At 39.4% G+C, this 18320-nt stretch overlaps 1 protein-coding gene across 1 annotated transcript in view; it reads right to left on the bottom strand.

Annotated features, from left to right (window-relative positions):
- CRYL1 (crystallin lambda 1) overlaps positions 1-18320 on the bottom strand; it is a 56644-nt gene that overhangs the window by 15307 nt on the left and 23017 nt on the right. The window contains exons 4-6 of the mRNA XM_074148586.1: positions 17275-17436; positions 13042-13236; positions 3707-3812 (exon numbers count right to left, since the gene is read on the bottom strand). Coding sequence (XP_074004687.1) covers positions 3707-3812; positions 13042-13236; positions 17275-17436 — 463 coding nt within the window. The remainder of the gene's footprint in view (positions 1-3706; positions 3813-13041; positions 13237-17274; positions 17437-18320) is intronic.

The raw sequence follows: 18320 nt of genomic DNA, 5'->3' as shown, positions 1-18320 counted from the left end.
CAAAAGCAATTCACCTGACTGGTGCTTCTCAGACAAGCAAGTGTTCCCACTTCCAATAAAAGAAACACAATTTTGACCATGAAGACTCATTCCTAGCTTACTGGGTATTTGCGCTGACAGGGACCATACATCAGCCCCAATTTTCACACAACTCCTGTAGTCACCTGTACTAATACCACAGTGAGCGATAGGTAGAATATGCTCATGGAATGGTGTTTTAAGAAATGCAGGAGAGAAAATAGCAACAAAGATCCTTCAACCTCCCCCTATCCAGCTTTTCTGCTAATATTAGCAGTTTATATCAAGATTAAATTCCAATTATAGCTCACTAAATAACCCACTAATAAAGTAAATCATCTAAGACAGCCAATTATGAAATACATTTGAAGAACTGCTGCTGCAAACATGGAAAACACAATATATGATAGTCTAGCCTCTGGTTTTACAGATTATTTTCTGCAAGGGCTTAAAAGGAGCTGAGAGTTCAAGAAACAAGTGATTTAGGAGATACAATCTTATTGAGGCTGGATCATCTTCAGTACATTCACAAAGAGTCAGGTACATATACAGGAGGGACATTGTGTCCGCTAACGTAATCCTACGATAAGTAAACGGGTAAAATGACACTAGTGAAATCTATTGATGTTCTTTGTAAGAGACTTAACAGCATTTGTTGCGATGCTGCCATGTGAAATCATAAGATGACAGACTCAGACTGAAACTGAAATCAACATTAATTTTATTTACTGAAACCAACAATCAACATTAAAATATTATGCAATTTGGATGTCCTTTTTTCTCCCCCAAAGGGGTTTCCCTCCTGTCTGTTGCAATTTGGTTCTCAAAGTGCTGTTGCTGTTTCTGCTCCTTTTAGTGATTTGACGCTGTCATTTTATTCCATGTTCAAGGCTGGTGGCTCACTGCCATATAGTCAAAATTCCTAATATTCATGCATGGATCAACTGGTAATCTAAAGTGGCCTAGATAATAGCTTTTAATAGGACCATTTGTGAATATGGAGGAAAGGACTTAAGAACTAACATGGGAGAAGCTTGGCATTAGCAGACAGGAAGTTCATGGGAGGATCTTGATGCACTTATCTCACAGGGAAAGAAGTAACATTGATCTCAGAAAAAAAAATATTGTTGTAATAATATTCTTTATTCAAGACCAAATAAAAAACACATCACCCTTACCAAAAAAAGGAAAACAAAACGGAAGATGTTTCCATCTTCCAAGGTCTCCCACAAATAACACTATTTTTCTCATGTGCTTCCTGCATCCCCACCATCCTTTCCCACCAATTAACAGAGAGTTTAAGATTGTGGGTAATTAATATCTTAACGGCTGTAAAAAAGACAGCTGCTGTGAAGCTGCTAGACAGGCTAACAAACAGGATAGAGGGGATTTCTTATCTCTGCCTCCATTTCCCTCCACTGATAAAAAAAATACACACTATTAGTACAATGCATCAGGGTGGGCTGTCCTGGGCAATCAAGATGAGGTCCATACTATTCCGTATTATGTCAACCAACACTGGGCACTGGTATGGAACTATGACAATAAACCATCATGTGTCCTGACATCAGCAATTTTGATTTAAATTGTGTCTGATGAGAGCAACAGCCTGAATCAGCCTGTCAGCACGTAAACAGGAGCAGCTCTAGACTCAGAAACACCACACCTGAAGGTTGGGAGTGAAGCAATACTTCTCATGATTCAAGTTACTGAACAAGTCGACAAGGTGCTTCTGTGTAAGTGACCCAGTCCACTAAGTGTATTAATGATATTTTAGGGTTATTTTTAATTGAGAATATTATATAATATTAAAATAACTCTACAGGTATATATTGGTTTTATATTTGGCAAGCCTACCACAAGACTACTCTTCCAGTTTATCAGTCTCTTGGATTCTATTTCATAATTTTTCTTCTTCTAATCTGGAATAATAAAATTCCTAACGGAAGGTAGCATTAAATCCAGAAGCTGGATAGGGTTCTAGAACCCTGCCATGAATAAGCAACCTACCAGTTACATATATTACATAAAACTGGTTTGAGATGGGAAATTTCAGAAACGTTTTTGTAACAATGACTACTTCCTGATGGGAGGAAGGAAACTACGCTCAGTCATGATAGAACATCAAATGCCAAGGGGGACTCCAGGAAGAGGATCAAAACCAACCCAGATGACTTATACGATTCTATTCATCTTAAGGACACATTGTTTTAGTATTAATGAGTCTAAAACATGGATTTAAAAAAAAGGATTCACAAGTATGATTTGATCTCTAAAATAGATTAAATTTTTTTTGGTATTAACAAGCATTTTGGTTTGGTTTTATGTTTTAGTAGAGGCAGTTCAGCAAGTTACTCTGACATAAGACCCTGTGCATGGCTGGTTCCTGCAGAGGACAACATGGCAGCTTAGTGGAGTGGTGGGGACAGGACTGGACAACCCTGGCCTGCAAGACTCCAGGTAGATTGCTGTGCTTGAGGCTAGTACTGCGCGCATCTGATCTGTTCTATACAAAGAATGTATAAGGTTTATATTGAGTAAGTCTAAAATCACTAGAGAGGACTGGAAACTGCCAGATGTAAATAGATCAAAAAAGGGAAACTTTTAGAGGATGGACGTTGTTTAACTAACAATGCACAAAAGCAAACACTTTGTGACATTTAATTTACTGATATACAACCAAACTGACAAGCTGAAAGACTCTGGTGAAGGAGGATCCACAATTCCACATTCATGTCAAAATTGCTTAGTCAGCCTTAGGAGACACAGTTTCTGCCAAGTAACTAATCAGCAAGTAAATATAAAGTAACACTTCTAATTCCACACTGATAGTTGATGATCTGGGTTTCTTATTTTATTATTAAGGATTGCAGTACTGCCTAAAAGATCCAGTAACGAAGCAGGGGCCTACCACGTCAGGGGTCATACAAAAGCAGAATAAAGACAGAGCCCAGAATATAAAGAGCTAAAAATGTATTTCGTTTATCTTCACTTGAAGTTTTCATGTTTTGTTAAATTCAAACCTTTGTAACCCTAATTTGTAATTTTTATTTCATTGTATACAATTAACTTTTTATTTAGCTGGGATTCATGTATACTATTCCAAAAGCATCTAAAAATCTGTCTTGATTATGCAAGTCAGACGTTGAACTGTTACTTGACTGCTTTGTCAAGTCAGCTTTATAAGCACGGTATTTTGTGGACAGTTGCAATTCTACTTCCCTCAGGATTTAAACCACCTTATGGCAACCTAGCACCAGCAATACTTACATTCTCCTTTGCTAAGAATTCAGGGTGGGGGGAATCTATGGAAAGTGAGTTTCTGTTGACATCAGATTATCAGATAAATTTTTCAATACTTTCTTTTCCTGACATTCAGACAGTCCTGAACCACGGGTACAGCAATGTTTGCAAAGCACTGGGACAAACCTTGGAAAAAAGGAAGTACAGAGCTAGTGTTTCAATGATCTGTCATATTTCATCTGATCACTTACAATACGATAGTCAATATCCATTTCCTTCCATCTGACCTCAAGTTTTAGTTAAGCTTTTCCTTTTCTTATCATGACAGGAAAGAGAGAGACGAGTCATAGTTGCAGCAATCCTAACCTTGTTTGTTGTAAGACACTTCCAGAGTCTTGTGCAACGTAAGCCTTCCCTTCGTATTCATATCATTTTAACTACCTACCTTCTGCATTAAGATGCATGGTTTCCAGAGGTCCAATAAACGCATATCGCATTCCCAATCCATCAGACATCACAAGGTCTAGATCCGTAGGAGATATTACTCCTTCCTAAGTAGCAAAAGTAGAACGGGAAGAATTGTGAATGCTTGGGTTTAAGGTAAAATTGCCTGCTTTTTATATATAGTTCAAAAATTAAAGAAGTAATAAAAATTAAGGCTAGAAATAGCAGTCAGCTTGCAAACATAAACACAACTGTTTGCCAGAAATGTCCATCTCTTATGCAAGCCTTCCTATGATTCAGTATAAACACTCATTCACATATCTAATCTTGCTGTACTTCATAATCCAAATACACTTTGATACATTTTGACAGTATCTTGTTTTTAAATTTATAAATTAATACACTTTTTCCATACAGTATGTACTGTTTGTATGTGCTAGTTTGCCCAGTACTTATTACTTAAAATAATTCATGTACTAAAATGAAATGGAGCTGTTTCTGGTAACTAATGTACTTTTTTCTTATAAACTGATTATCGGAGAACACAGAGCAAACATGACACTCTTAAAAGCACATGACCAAAAGAGTTTATATCAAATCCAAGTACTATACCAGTCCTTTTAAATACAGGAATTTTGGCTAAATCTCACACCTCCGTTCATATTCTCTTAGTTACGGATTTTTGGACAGTCACAACTGTTGGAACGAGGGTGCACCAAGGGGTACTACTCCTGCAGCCACCTGCAAAAAAGGCCAGGACCAAACACGTAGGCAATGCAGCTGCCACTCCCTTCCACAAAATTCACTGAACGTTCAACCTACCCAGCCTCAGCCTGCCCAGGTTCTCAAGTTCATTGCCAGCCTCATATCTCAGAGCTGGGAGGATACAGAGCATGCAAAATGAAGCTTTTCTGCTGTTAAAAAGTTGAGCACTGCTGTTCCACCCACATGGTAGCACTTACAGGAAAGCCTACATCCCCATCAGGTTAGGGCAAGCACGGGAAGGCTTTTTAAAAAAAAAAAGAAAAAGTTACAGTTCATTACCTTAACAGATTTACTTAAGAAGAATAATATTTATTATATGAGCTTGTTTTTCACCTACTAGAATGATAGGAATTAACTAAGACCTGTTCTAACCACTTCCATCAGATAAAGCTTGGTTTCAAGAACTTGTCGTCTTTATTCCCAGAAACATAAAACCATTTCCTTCTGGTTAAGAAGGTGAAAGACATGCTGAACTGCTTCTAATTTGTCTTCTCACCCTACCTTGAGGGGCCTTCCTCAATCAGTGCACCTCTTTCTCCACAAGCCCCTCTGAGCTGCAGAATACAAGTAGGTATACTCATCTGCTTGGCCAAAGACATATTTTTCTGTTAAATTTCCACCTCTTAGGGCCCTGTTTGAATGCTCCTTCGTATCACAGTGATCAGGTAGAGTTACAGGCATGCAGGACAGCTCTCCTGACCTGTTCTAGGCACTGACATCTGAGCTAGACATCTAGACTCTTTATAATCACTAGGGAAAAAAAGGCAATCGGCATCCTAAAGCAGGCATCTAGAATAGGTAAGATGAGTTCTGCCCTAAAAGGGCCTAATTCTCCTCACCAACTGAAAGATGAATAAGGAGCTTAGATGTCAATGCCTACATTGTAGAAATCCCACTTTAAGTGAGCTGAATCCCACCCACAGGGTCTTTCTGTGTTCATCAACCTCAATACAAGAGAGATATCGAGGTGCTGGAGCGAGTGCAGAGGAGGGCAACAAAGCTGGTGAAGGGCCTGGAGAACAAATCTTATGAAGAGCGATTGAAGGAGCTGGGACTGTTTAGTTTGAGGAAGAGGAGGCTGAGGGGAGATCTCATCATTCTCTACAACTACTTGAAAGGACACTGTAGAGAGGTTGGTGCTGGTCTCTTCTCACAGGTAACTAGAGATAGAACAAGAGGGAATGGCTTTAAGCTGCAACAGGGTAGGTTTAGACTGGACATTAGGAAAAAATTCTTCACAGAAAGAGTGGTCAGACACTGGAATAGGCTGCCCAGGGAGGTGATTGAGTCACCATCCCTGAATGTGTTTAAGAGTCATTTAGATGTGGTGTTGGGGTATATGGTGTAGGGGAGAAATCTGTAGAGTAGGGTTGATGGTTGGTCTCGATGATCCCAAGGGTCTTTTCCAACCTAGATGATTCTATGATCTACTGTTACTTTGGAAGTAAATTATAACCCAAAGACCAACATAACATCTACAGCTGGCTACAGACATCAAGTCTCATCTCATCTCAGGCTTAAATAGAGCCTTCTATAAGATTCAACCTCAAGTCTCAATCTGTTAGTAGGCATTGCTCCTAACAAAAATAAGCCTGGCTGAATCCTTGTTGCAGGTGGCTTTTGAACTCTATCTTGAAAAGGAAACAATAATGTAATTATTAAGATCTACCCACCATATATGGAACATGCAGTTCTGGTAACAATTTAATTAGACATAAAATGGCAGGGATAAGGAAGCATTACTTTCTTCAACATAAAGATAAGGCATAGGCATGGTAAAGTAACTAATCTAGAGCCAGACAGGAAGGTCTGCATAAAGACAGGACTAAATGAAAACCTTAGACAGCGTTCAGATTACAGACCAGCATCAGTTTAACTAACACAGGCACCACACGTTCTGTGAAAGTTTTTTCCCCTGACATGGCAACACAACTTCTCTGCATGACATCAGCAAAGTCAACAAAAGCACTCTTCTGTTGGGAGTGCTTCATCCAAACAATGAGTTATGCTGGTAAAGCTATGCTTTTTTTTTTCCTGGTTGACATGGATTTGTGGACAAAAGATTAACCACAAGTTCCAGAGATGCATTTTAACTGCCGCTCTGGTTCAAAGCTGTGAACATAACGTTAAAGAGTTAACAGGCCCTTGAAACACTTCAGAATCATTGCAAATTAATTTTCAAATTCAAAACTAATTTATTTCTTTTGTTACCACAGTCCTCAGCCTTGGTACTAACATCTGAAGACAAGGTGCCCTCTCAATCTTGAGATGAGTGCTTTGCTCTTGGCCTTCTGACTATAGCTGTAATTTTATGCTGTATATTTATTTAAATATGTTGCTACTACCAGAGGAAAACATGACAGATTCCTTCAGTTGAGGGATATGTTATTCTATACATGTGAGCTCAGTTTCTCCTTGTCACATAGACCCTCTTACATAAACACCTTTTATGTGTTTTTAATTTCTGAAGAGAAAAAGTAAACAAGAAACAAGTTAGACAGTCCTCCCCTAGGGAACAACCCTACTCCCACTTATGTTAAGGGGATCGTAAGTTGGTGGAATGATTCAGCAGGGTGGGTGCAAGGTCAGCAAGGTGTCCTCCACAAGTATCACTGTTTATGCTAACAAGTAAACAAGAAAGAGTTCCAATCCAGTTTCATTAAGTCTAGGTGTGAAACAATCTTCCCAAGGGGATTTTTAATCTTCATCCTAGGTAACCTTCCTGTAAGCCTTCCCCTTGAGCACTTGTCAGAGGGAAGAGGAAGTGTGTTACAGTTCACTAGAAGCTTTCACAGCTACAGAATTAAGATTTTAATTTAAAATAAATTTCACCAAAATCCTCAGTGACCCCAATGGCCAGTCAATCTTCAAGATCTAGACAAGCTCAGAATCTTCCACACTTCTTATGACACAATTTATACACCACAACCTCATCTTCCTGGAGATTTTAATCTCCTGTGATGCCACAGTATTGTCCTAATGCTTCTTTGGTATTTCATTAGTGCTTCTTGCTATGGAGGGACCCTTTTCTCCCCTCCAAAAACCTGTGGCAGTTCTGCAGTTTCCACCTTTAGGCCCTGAGCCAACCTACCTGGTTTTAATCAACAGTCTTTACATCTGAGTCACACCCACATCACAACTTCTGCCCCCGAATTGGTTTGTAATCATATTAAATGTGACATACTACCAATTCAGCATGTTCTCCTACTCACTCCAGTCTGTCTAGAGAGTTATTTTGGACTTCACTCTCATCTGGACCACACACTTTCTGTCTCCAAATTTCCCATTTCATCCTCTCTATCTCCCAAAGCCAGTGGGTTTTTTTTTCTGATTGCCACTAATATATATGCATTCTGTCTCAGCAGCACCTGTTACACCCTTCTCTTCATTATGACTTCAATCAAGTCCCTTCCATCCACGCCCTGATGAGATCTTTTTCCAGTCCTGTCATTTTGAGCATATGACTTTTCTCCTCAATCCCTCTACTGACTCCATCTCTTTCCATTTCATCACGTTTGAGAAACTTATTGTCCTACACGCTTCACACCTCCTCAACTTTGCTGGCCTTTATCTTCCTTCTTCCATGGCACCCTCACTCACCTCACCCTGTAAGAAACACTTAGTATCAACACTATTTTTCTCCCTGACCCTTTAAACTTCCTTTTACGATATCCCCCTTTTATGGGGCACTGTAACTAGATATTTAACCTTCTACCTTATCTTTCATCTTTTGGAAAGGTCTTCTGGATAACGCTATAACACAATTATTATTAATAAGGAATTTGGAATTAGAAAAGTCTTGCCAGCATTTAAGAACTGCCAAGCTAGACACCTGAGGAGGGAGAAGTACATAAATTTGGGACTAAAGCCAACGCACCTGATTGCTGTGAAAACAAACTAAAAGGGACACACAGCCAAACCATGACTGTTTCTTTTCTGAAAGTTTAACAAAGATGGCAGGACTACATTCTTCTTGTCTTTTACAGTGACTATCACCTTAAAACCCCCACACTTTTAAAGAAAAAACTACATTAAAACAGTATCAAAAGCTTATACAGTGGAAAATGGAGACTCTTCAGATACTTTTCATACATCCATCACACAAAATAGTTTTAGCAGGTTCTTAAAAGCAGCCGAAACTCCTAAATTGGATCAGGGCTGAAAAATTGCCATATTCTCCTCATTATCTTTGCTGCTGTATTTCAGGACCTCCTTGCAAATTCCAGGTGATGCTTAGAAAAATATTTCACCACTATAAGCCTCCATTCAGCAATTCACAGTAAGAGGACAGTCCTAGATATTCGGAGTAAGATTTGAGACTTCTAATCTAAAGCATTAGTGAAACTGTTTTGTTGTTAATTTTCTGGATGAAATCAACGAAAACTTTACCTTCAGAACAAGACAAAGTCGAGCTATTTAACTAACACTCTTTTGCAACGTAATTCCAAGCTACTATAGAATGTATTAGTACTGGTAAAAGTATAAAAGTAACAGTGTCAGCAGTGCACAGGGTGCTTCCAAGACAAATAAAGTCAGTAAGTCTCTACTCCAAGGAGTTATGACCAAAATCAGATATACCACTGACCACTGTCAATGAAGGCATGAGAAAGTAAGTAAACGGTAACAGGGAATAACAGAGAAAGCTGTCTGAGAGATTTTTGCTGTTACTGGCTACAGATTATTTTAATGGTTCCAAACCTGTAGGATCAAAATTTAGGATTGAGAGGAATAAGGATCTTCAACCTCAACACCTCACAGTACATCTTTTACTTGCATCACAATCAGCTTTGCAACACTTCTACCAGAGAGCTGAGAATTAAAAACATAAATGAGAAATCTACAAGAATGTTAGTCTCACACACACTATGTGGTCCTACAGAAAGTTCTCAGATACATGAAGTTGAAAAGACAGACTGGAGCGTTCTCAGTATCTACTTTTTCATGGACTACACGTGGAGCATGGGGAGACAGAGATAAGCCATGCAAAAAGTTCCTGCCAAACACACTTGCATTGCCAAAGTGCTCATGACTTGCAAGTGAAAACAATGTTCCAAAATAAATCTTGTCACACAAAAGACTAACTCAGATCCAAAATGAAACATCTCATTGTAGCACTCTTGCCTCAAAGGGGAGCACTTGCTTGAATTCCTTCTTTTAGGCCCGTAACTGAATGGATGGTCTTGGCTTCTAAGTTTTTGTAAAGTCAAATTCCTGCATCCTTAAATCCATGTTCCTAATTATGCACATGGCCAAAGTTCTCAGCATCCAACTGTATGTTTCCAAGTGAGTTTTCATTCTGCTACTTTCCTACAAAGCATTCTCAACCTTCAGGCCTCCAAATTTTTCACCATCTTAACTCTGTACTTCCCACTCCCACATTTGGCCCAGTCCTGCTTTCACAGCACTCATTTTGTGCCCAGCTTCAAAATCCCAGCCTCCCTGTGTATGTTTCCTGGGGACCCCAGATCCTTTGGCAAACACAAACTGTATCCCGATACCCAGGTTTCTCATTGCTATTTTCATCACTTTGTGCTGAATTATGCCTCTCTCTCTGCTCCAGCATCCATGCCCACACGCAATTTGAGCACCATATGGAGTCCAAGCCTGAACCCAGCCTGCTGGCAGGACCTTACCTCAGATTTCTGGCTGTGTTATAGTCTCTCCTGCTCTTGGACCCATATGGCATCAGCTGGTGAGCTCCATACATCATCCAGCAAGCCACTATATTCACCAAACTGCCTTCTAGGCAGCCCCAAGTTCATGTTCTGTATCAGAGCCCTCCTCCCATTATTTGATCCTTGTCCCATGCCTCACCCATCACACATCCCAACACAGCACTACTAAAGAAAAGAGAGAGACTGGCAGGTTGTCTGCTGCCGAGCGACGTTTAGGAACTAAAACGTATCCTGCAAGATACTGTCCATTTGTGATAGTTGTCCAGATAAATGTTGTTAGTACAGCTGTACCTGCTTGTCTGTCCTACCACCAATGCCTTTTTTAACAGTACATAAATACATGTACCAGAGAAGTTTCCGCTAGTTTCTTGAATGAAATAAGCTCAACTGACTGAAAAAAAACAAAACCAAAACAACCTCAAACAAAAACACCCCACCCCACCCCCCAAAAAAAAAAAAAAGAGACTGTTTTGGTCCATGCAAAGGTGTCTGAATGCAGACTTTGATAAAAGTCTATATGCACTTGTGTAAGATCACTCCCCTGCCATTGCTATATTTTTGAGGTGAGGATGCAGATGAGAACTTTCAAGCCTGCATCTCAGCAGAATCCTCAAAAAACCAGATAGTTCTTTACATAAAGGGGTTGATTTAAGATCAGTTGCTTCAAAACTTGGGAGACTGCTGCTACGTTTCTCTCCTGGTTCACGCACAGCGTTTATATCTGGAATACTTATGGCCCTGTTATGTGGCAGAGAACTGATACGCTGCAGTGCAAGTACAAGAGTCCTCCAGCAACAATGCAGCACTCACCATGTTGAAATTAAAGAAAACTTGTAACAGAAAAAGGAGCATTGATTCGTTTATAACTACATGTAGGCATACAAATAGACTTGTTCAGACCTTTACAACCACTAATAAAACAAGTAAGCTTGAAATTATGTTTTATGGTTCTGTCTCATTATTCTCTTACAATAGTCAAAAGCAATATACAATTATTAGCATCAAAATACCAGTATTCTTAAGTAATTTCGTAAGAATGTCTGTTCTGCATCCAAGATGACTTGCGTTGTTTCATTCAATACATACAATTTACGTATCTAACCACAAAAGGATTAATAGGGTGGTCATTTCGGACAAGAATGCTTTATTAGTTGTCCCTCCTGCTAATATTTATAGTTTATCTTCCATCCCTAGTGCTTCTTAGGGTAAGGAAAACATCTGTTAACAGAAGGCATCAATGTGAGTGAGACTTGATTTTTAGGAGCCTCTCTAAGAGTTGGGGAGGCTGACGTTTTCAACAACAAGGACTGAAAAGTGGCTTATCAACCAGAAGCAAGAAGTACTTTTCCCCTCTTTGAAAGTGGAAACACCAAAAGAACATGGCTTGCAATAAAAACGACTAAAATTGGCAGCACAACAGTAGAAACACAGAAACTGCCCCAGGCCTGCAGCTCTCGCCTCTCTACAGTGATTCTACTCCCAAAGGCAGCATGTAGCCTGAAGTTACACAGCTGAAATTATACATCTTTGATAGCTCTATTTTGTCCAGGCTTTTGGAACAAAAATACAGCCATCAAAGTTGTTACAGGTCAAAAGGGTATTTGCCTGAAATGTGATAAAATTATGCAAAACCAGAAAACTTGGAAACTTTGACAATACACAACAAAAGCAACTTTCATTATCTGTCAGTGCTTCAAGCACTATATTGTTACTATTCATGTACCACCACACACAAAAAGCATCCATACAGGTTCACACTAAAGGTTCACCTCAAATCATACCTCTTTTCCAATAGTAGCCCATGAAGTGTTCTTATACTCTTTCCATAAGAGAGGGCCAAATGCAGAGCGATACTTTCACTGATACACACAGCCTCAGCTCCCAGCAGTCTAGTCTTTGGGACTTCCACAGCTAGAGGTTGCTTCTGCATGGTTTTCCTCTAGCATGAGCGTGTCTAAATGTTCCCTGAACCCATTCATACGGGTTCCTAACAGTACTGCTTTGCTTACTATTCACCTCTGTGCCACCTCCTTTATGTTGTTGCATTGGGTTGCTCAAAGACGTTAACTAGAGGTAAGGAATATCACTTCAGCAATTATGTTTAGATACTGCTTTGGAAAAAGAGTTGCTTTATTTGCGGTATGTTAATATTAAAGATCTTTGCCTATATTTGTGTGCATGGTTGTTCTAAACAGCTTGAAAAATCAAAACACTCTCCATGACAAAGAAGTAAGCCCTACCCGAGCCCAACTGAATCTCTTCTCAACAGAATAGCAAGGGACTCGTAATTCAGCTCTTCCTGATGAAAGATCAGTCTTTGCAGCAAAGAACAGCTAACTGTGGGAAAACCTGAAGGGGCACCAACAAATGATTCTCAGCTAGAAGTCTGAATGGGCAGAAGGAGGAGAAATCTATCTTTAACTACAAGTATCAAATAACTGTTGAACCTATGAGTGCAATTCCTGAAAGGCCAAAGAGAAAGCTATTTAAAATATTATTTTCATAACCACTGTACAAGAGGCCAGCAACATTCACAAAATAACAGGAAATTGAGACAACCAAGAGAAAAGAAAAATCAGTATTTTGATTTCTGTGCTTTTAAGGTTGTTGATTGTCCTGAAAGTGACAGTATTCTGAAAAGAATGCAGGATAATGGACAGTTGTTATGATCACACCACTTTGTTTTTCTCAGACTTTGGTATTTATAACTAACATCATTTCTTATTGTTTTTAATTTACATGTTAGTATATATTTCACATTCATAAGGGACAATTTAATACAGACAATACAAATTTATAGGAAATTTAAATACACAATCTCACTTGTCACATGTATAAAACCAGCAGTATGTGCGTGTGTGTAGAAATTGGAAAAAAACCCAAACAACATACATACACCCACAAGTCTCCAGGCTTCACTTATCACTGCATACTGGAGCCGATTCAGAACAAACCCTTCAATTTCTCTGTTTAGTTTGACAGGAGATTGACCAATCTTCTTCATCAGGGCATATGTTCTCTCTGTAGTAGAAGGATCTGTTTCTGGATGAGGAACAATTTCAACCAACGGCACAAAGTAAGGTGGATTTACCTCAAAAAGAAACACAGAAGAATGTCAGCTATCAACAGATTAACAGAACAAGTTAATATAAAGTATCTTTATAGGTTACTACTAGCGTGGATATTTTCCAGTGAACACAGTAAGCCTGATCTTCAGACCCTGGAAGACTTCACCAATTCAATAAAAGCTAGTGTATTAATTCAAATTAAAAAAAATTAAAATAATTTTGCATCAAATTTAACTCTGTTTAACCCCAGCAAAGTTCGTGGAGCGACACTGAAGATGACAGCACTTAAACAGTACTTTGGAACACATCACTAGAAGACTTTATCCTGACTTGGGTAACCAATATTCAGGCTGTTTGTTGTTGTAACGCACATGGCCACCACCTGTCTCTCCAAATGAAGCAAGGCATTTCCTTTCAGATATTCCAAGAACTTTGTATCAAAATCATTCTAAACACCACCTGGAAGATGCAACACTTAATAGATAAGCTGCTACTGGCCCAAGCCTGTAAATATATGCTAAATACAGTAACAGATATCACATAAAACATACTTTGAAGAAGTTGCAGAACAGGTTACCTTCAAACACTGTACCTACTTTAAAAAAAAAAAATTACCTCTCCCTGACTCTTCCCAAATGTAATTTCTCATCAAGACCTTTGTGTAATGTATTTTTGAAGTAATAAACAAAAAATTCTAAAGAACATCCTAGAAACAGCTAGAAGTTCTTCAGGTCATAGCGTTACAGGCAGTAACGCTGCCTGCACACCCTTTCCGAAAGCAACAGTCCTTCAGCCGTATTCTTAAGCTGTTAAATTCAACTCTCGATCTAGTTTCCAGGCAATAGAAGGAGCTAAAATATCATAACTTACTACCAGAAGTAACACTGACATTTAAAGGATGGTAATTAAGTACTGATTCTTCCACCATCCTCCCTTATAGTCAACCACTCTTAACTGTGCTCATGTAAATGTAAGTACAGGGTTTAGTTGTGTAGCAATGGGCAAACAGCCTTTTCTCGCTGTATATTCTTTCTTTCCTGTACCTACATGGTTTCTTTTACTGTAAGGTCTGACCAAGATAACCTGTTGTAGGCTACGTCTGCTCTGACTACTGATGTAACGCACTTACTTCATCGCCTTTAAAGTGCCTCATGTTCCAGTATCACCTTTCTCACATCAGTCTCTTTAGCAGTGCTACTGCCAATGCTGAGAATACTGCGATGGACACCATCGCAGGTGTGGTGCCAGGCAATTTAGCAAGATCCAAACCCATGCAAGCACCAATAAGTTCTCTTAAGGCTTTTCTAACCCTTAAGTATATCACAGGTTTCAATCAGGAAGAGGACAAGTTAATTGTTGAGAGAGACTGAGGCTATTATAAATTTCTTCCAAGAATAGTGTTGACAGTCATCTTACTGAAATATTCCATTTCATGAACTTGGCACAGGCAGTACATGGGTGTGTTCATGAGCACATTGAGGAGATGCAGCAAGACAATTTTTTAGGAGTGAGATAATAGATGTTGGTAAAAAACTAAAAGTGGCAAAACGTGGACGAAATTGGGGGTGGGGGAAGGTTTCTAAAAATGAGAAGGGGAATGCAAAGCCTTTCTTTGGGGGGCAGAAGAGCTTCCCTTACTCACCCTAACAAAATGAAAGCTAAGAAAGGTTATGACAAAGTAAACACAGAGAAATAATTAAGCTACACAAAAGCTGCCAACACACATCAGATTACTTTTAATGGACTGTTAGTAAGATTGGAACAAAAATTAGAAGACACAAACAACTTCCAACAGGAGCAGTAGAGTTAAAAGTCTTTCATTTTTAAGGTGATCACATGTTTTCCTGTAAAGCAAGGAACTTCACTCAATGGCACACAGTCTGTGTCATTATTTCTAGCTGTGTGACCTAGAAGGTCACGAAAAATGAACTGCTCTGCAGAAGACCTCCACTCATACGCTGCCTGAAACTACTTGCAGAGAATAGCTGTACATACACATATTGTGCACATTCCTATCATACAGCTGTGCTATGAGATTTCTTTTATTTTTTCTAATTACTGAACCCATTGCTATGTTAGGCAAAGAGATGAGCTCCTTCTGCCCTTTGGGCATTTCATTTCGTTTCTCCTCAATACACTCACCTGTGCCAGAGGATTTACAACTTTAGCTTCTAATTTTTCTGGTATGTCAAAACTTTTTGTATTTACAGCGTCTTCCAGAGCTGCTTGCTTCCTGCGGCCACCACTCCCCATGTCCTACTGTTGTGTTCAAGATGTCAGTAAGGCCACGGTTAAAACAAAAAACACCAGAAGACAACAAAGCAAGCATGTTTCCTGATGTAACAGATGCAGAAAGGTCCCTGGAAGACTACGCTGGCTCACAGCTTCTCCAGTACACTCCCCTTTGAGTGAAGCTGAGATTACTAAGAAAATAGTCTCAGTTGGATTGCAAAGCCATTTCAGAACAATTAGACATTTTAAGGCACTCCAGTGTATTTGCTTTGGAAAACGCTTTTGGAAAATCCTTACAACAGCAACCCAGAAAATGTTTGCGCAGGGACTAGCTACCTTTCCAGATCTGATAAAACCTGGTTTCAGAAGTGGCTCCTATAAAGACTGCAGCTCAGACTAAACAAGTCAACAGGTACAGGCCAACTTGGGAAAACAGTAAGGAAGACTAATGTAAAGACTGACAGTCAGAGAGTAGGCAGAAGCCTAGGAATTGCTTAAAAAACCATCATAGCTATAGTTAGTTAATATAGAAGTCTAGAAGAGACATTATCTCTTGTCTTGCACTACAGGAAGTTACAACCCTAGAAATAGGAGATAATGAACTACTGAATTTTAGACTGGAGAAAAGCTGAACATAGACACAGGTTTGAAGTTTGACTACTTTTTTTTAAAAAAAAACCCCATAACTAGAAGGGGATGAAAACTAACTAGAAAGAAAGAAACAAATCCTCTTGTTCCTTTTGCTTCCCAATCACCCCAAGGCACAATGGTGGTGGTGGAGGGATGTCACCAAATGCTTTGACGCTGCAGCATTAGACTACAGGTAGCTGTAGAGACATTACAGTAAAGTAGTGCTGTATTTTCGTGCTCACACTGCCACTCTTGAGCACACCCAGGGAACTGACATTTACTCTATACCCCAAGCGATGCCCTGGACAAACAACATGTAGTTACCAAATTGCAGACCTTTCTCCAGAATACTGCAAACCTTCATAACAACAGTCCTCCTAACTAATCTGTCAAACACCAGACTAACAATAGGCTAACAACTTCATTAGCTACTGAGTAGTGGAAAACAGAAGCAGTAAGAATCCCAGTAATCAGGACAAAATGCTCTTCCATACTGAGGAGAGATGTGATAAACCCACTGTCTGGCAGCCCCAAAGAGGCTCACAGGTGCCCTTCAGCCTTTTGAGGTTCTGCTGCCACTTCTAGTCATGCCACTTCTGCATCACTGCCCTGTCCCAGCTGGTCACAAAGCATGCAAATTCAGCTGCAAGTACAATTTGTTCCATTTCATCCTCCTGCTTTTCCTCTTGGGGTATACTGCTTCTGCATCAGAACTGAAGAAACCAGACTCAAAACCTTCCATCTTTTATTGACGTTACCCGATAAGCACATGCAGCTCACTGTTTGGATCCTTAGTGTCACCCAACAGCAGCTGAAAAAAGGATACTAGGAAAGGCTAATGATGCCACAAGAAGAAAGAAGATAATTTTATAGGTTTGTCTTCAAAAGTCGGAATTCCTACATTTTGAGAACCAGCAGTTTGAGTAACATACATTAATATGAGCGTATCAGCTTACACAGCTTATCTTGAGCCAACAGTACGAAACATGCATACATCCTCTCAATTTAGTTGATGCTGCTGCTCACAGATTGACCAAAGAAGCTTTTCTGAAAAGCCAGGCCTCTGCACACTACTGACAGCACAAAACCACTCCAAATATCCTTCTGTATCTCCCAGTCTGCAGGGAAGAGTTTGGGATGCAGTTTAGTTAAAACACCTGTACTACTACTACAAAAACAAGATAAGCCATCATACTTACAGGATGTGACACAATACACTGCTTAACATGCTTAAGGCCAGTGAACAATTTGCTGGGTAAGAGACAAGAGGTCGAGCTGCTCAAGATAACATTGTCACCAACAATAAGATCTAACTGACCAAAAATCTTCTTTTTCAGCTCCAGGTTCTCCGGAGTACATTCCTAGAATAAAAACAAAAATCAGTATTAGAAGTTACTAGTTCAATAGTATTTATTCATATATTCCAGACTTCACTGATCCCACCTTGACACCTAGGAACTCAGCACAAACCATCTATTTTAATCAGCCTAGATATACCAGCAAGCCATAATACAAAAACACCTTCCCAGAAAGAAATGGAAAGCTTAGAAGTTTCTCTAAAGCGCAAGATGGACCACCAAACATCACAGGAGATTTAACACAAACCCAACTATTCTGCTTTGTGTGAAATATAAACTTTTACTCCTGCACAGAGATAACAGAGTGTGGAGGATTAAGACTTGGGCCTCCTTTTTTTTAGGAGAATCTCACGTGATAGAAGTTAACACTATCAGACAAGATGGAAATGTGTATCTCAAAAGAAGACAAACTTAACAGTTTCCAGAACTATGGCAGGAGATTCCAAGGTACAGTTCTGGAACCTGCACTGAAATGTCTTTCAGTGACTCTCACACTTAAATATCTCCATTCATGTCAACTCTGAGAAAGCATGCATTGTACTTCAGAAGTCTATCAGAACTTCTCCCTAAGCTACTGAGCATGTTCAGCTCAATATTGTGTAAAAATTTAACCCATACGAGCCAAGAGCCACAATCTACAGTCACTAGAATCACAAAATTGTCTCCTGCAGTTGCTTGAAGAAGAGCATGCAGAAGTCTACCAGGCTGGGAGCAATGAGGACATGGGAGGATAACTACAGTGGATCCCACAATCAACAGGAAAGACTTCACTCTATGAGAACAAAACAGAGGGAGAAAGCCAGCTTGTTTTCTGGATTTTTTGGAAGGGTTTAAAAAAAATTCAAACAGGATCCCAAACTTGCAAACCCTCAGCTTTCCCCTTAAAA

This window comes from Numenius arquata, chromosome 1, assembly GCF_964106895.1.
Source record: "Numenius arquata chromosome 1, bNumArq3.hap1.1, whole genome shotgun sequence".
Classification (NCBI taxonomy): domain Eukaryota; kingdom Metazoa; phylum Chordata; class Aves; order Charadriiformes; family Scolopacidae; genus Numenius; species Numenius arquata.
This window is presented reverse-complemented; position numbering and strand designations above follow the sequence as displayed.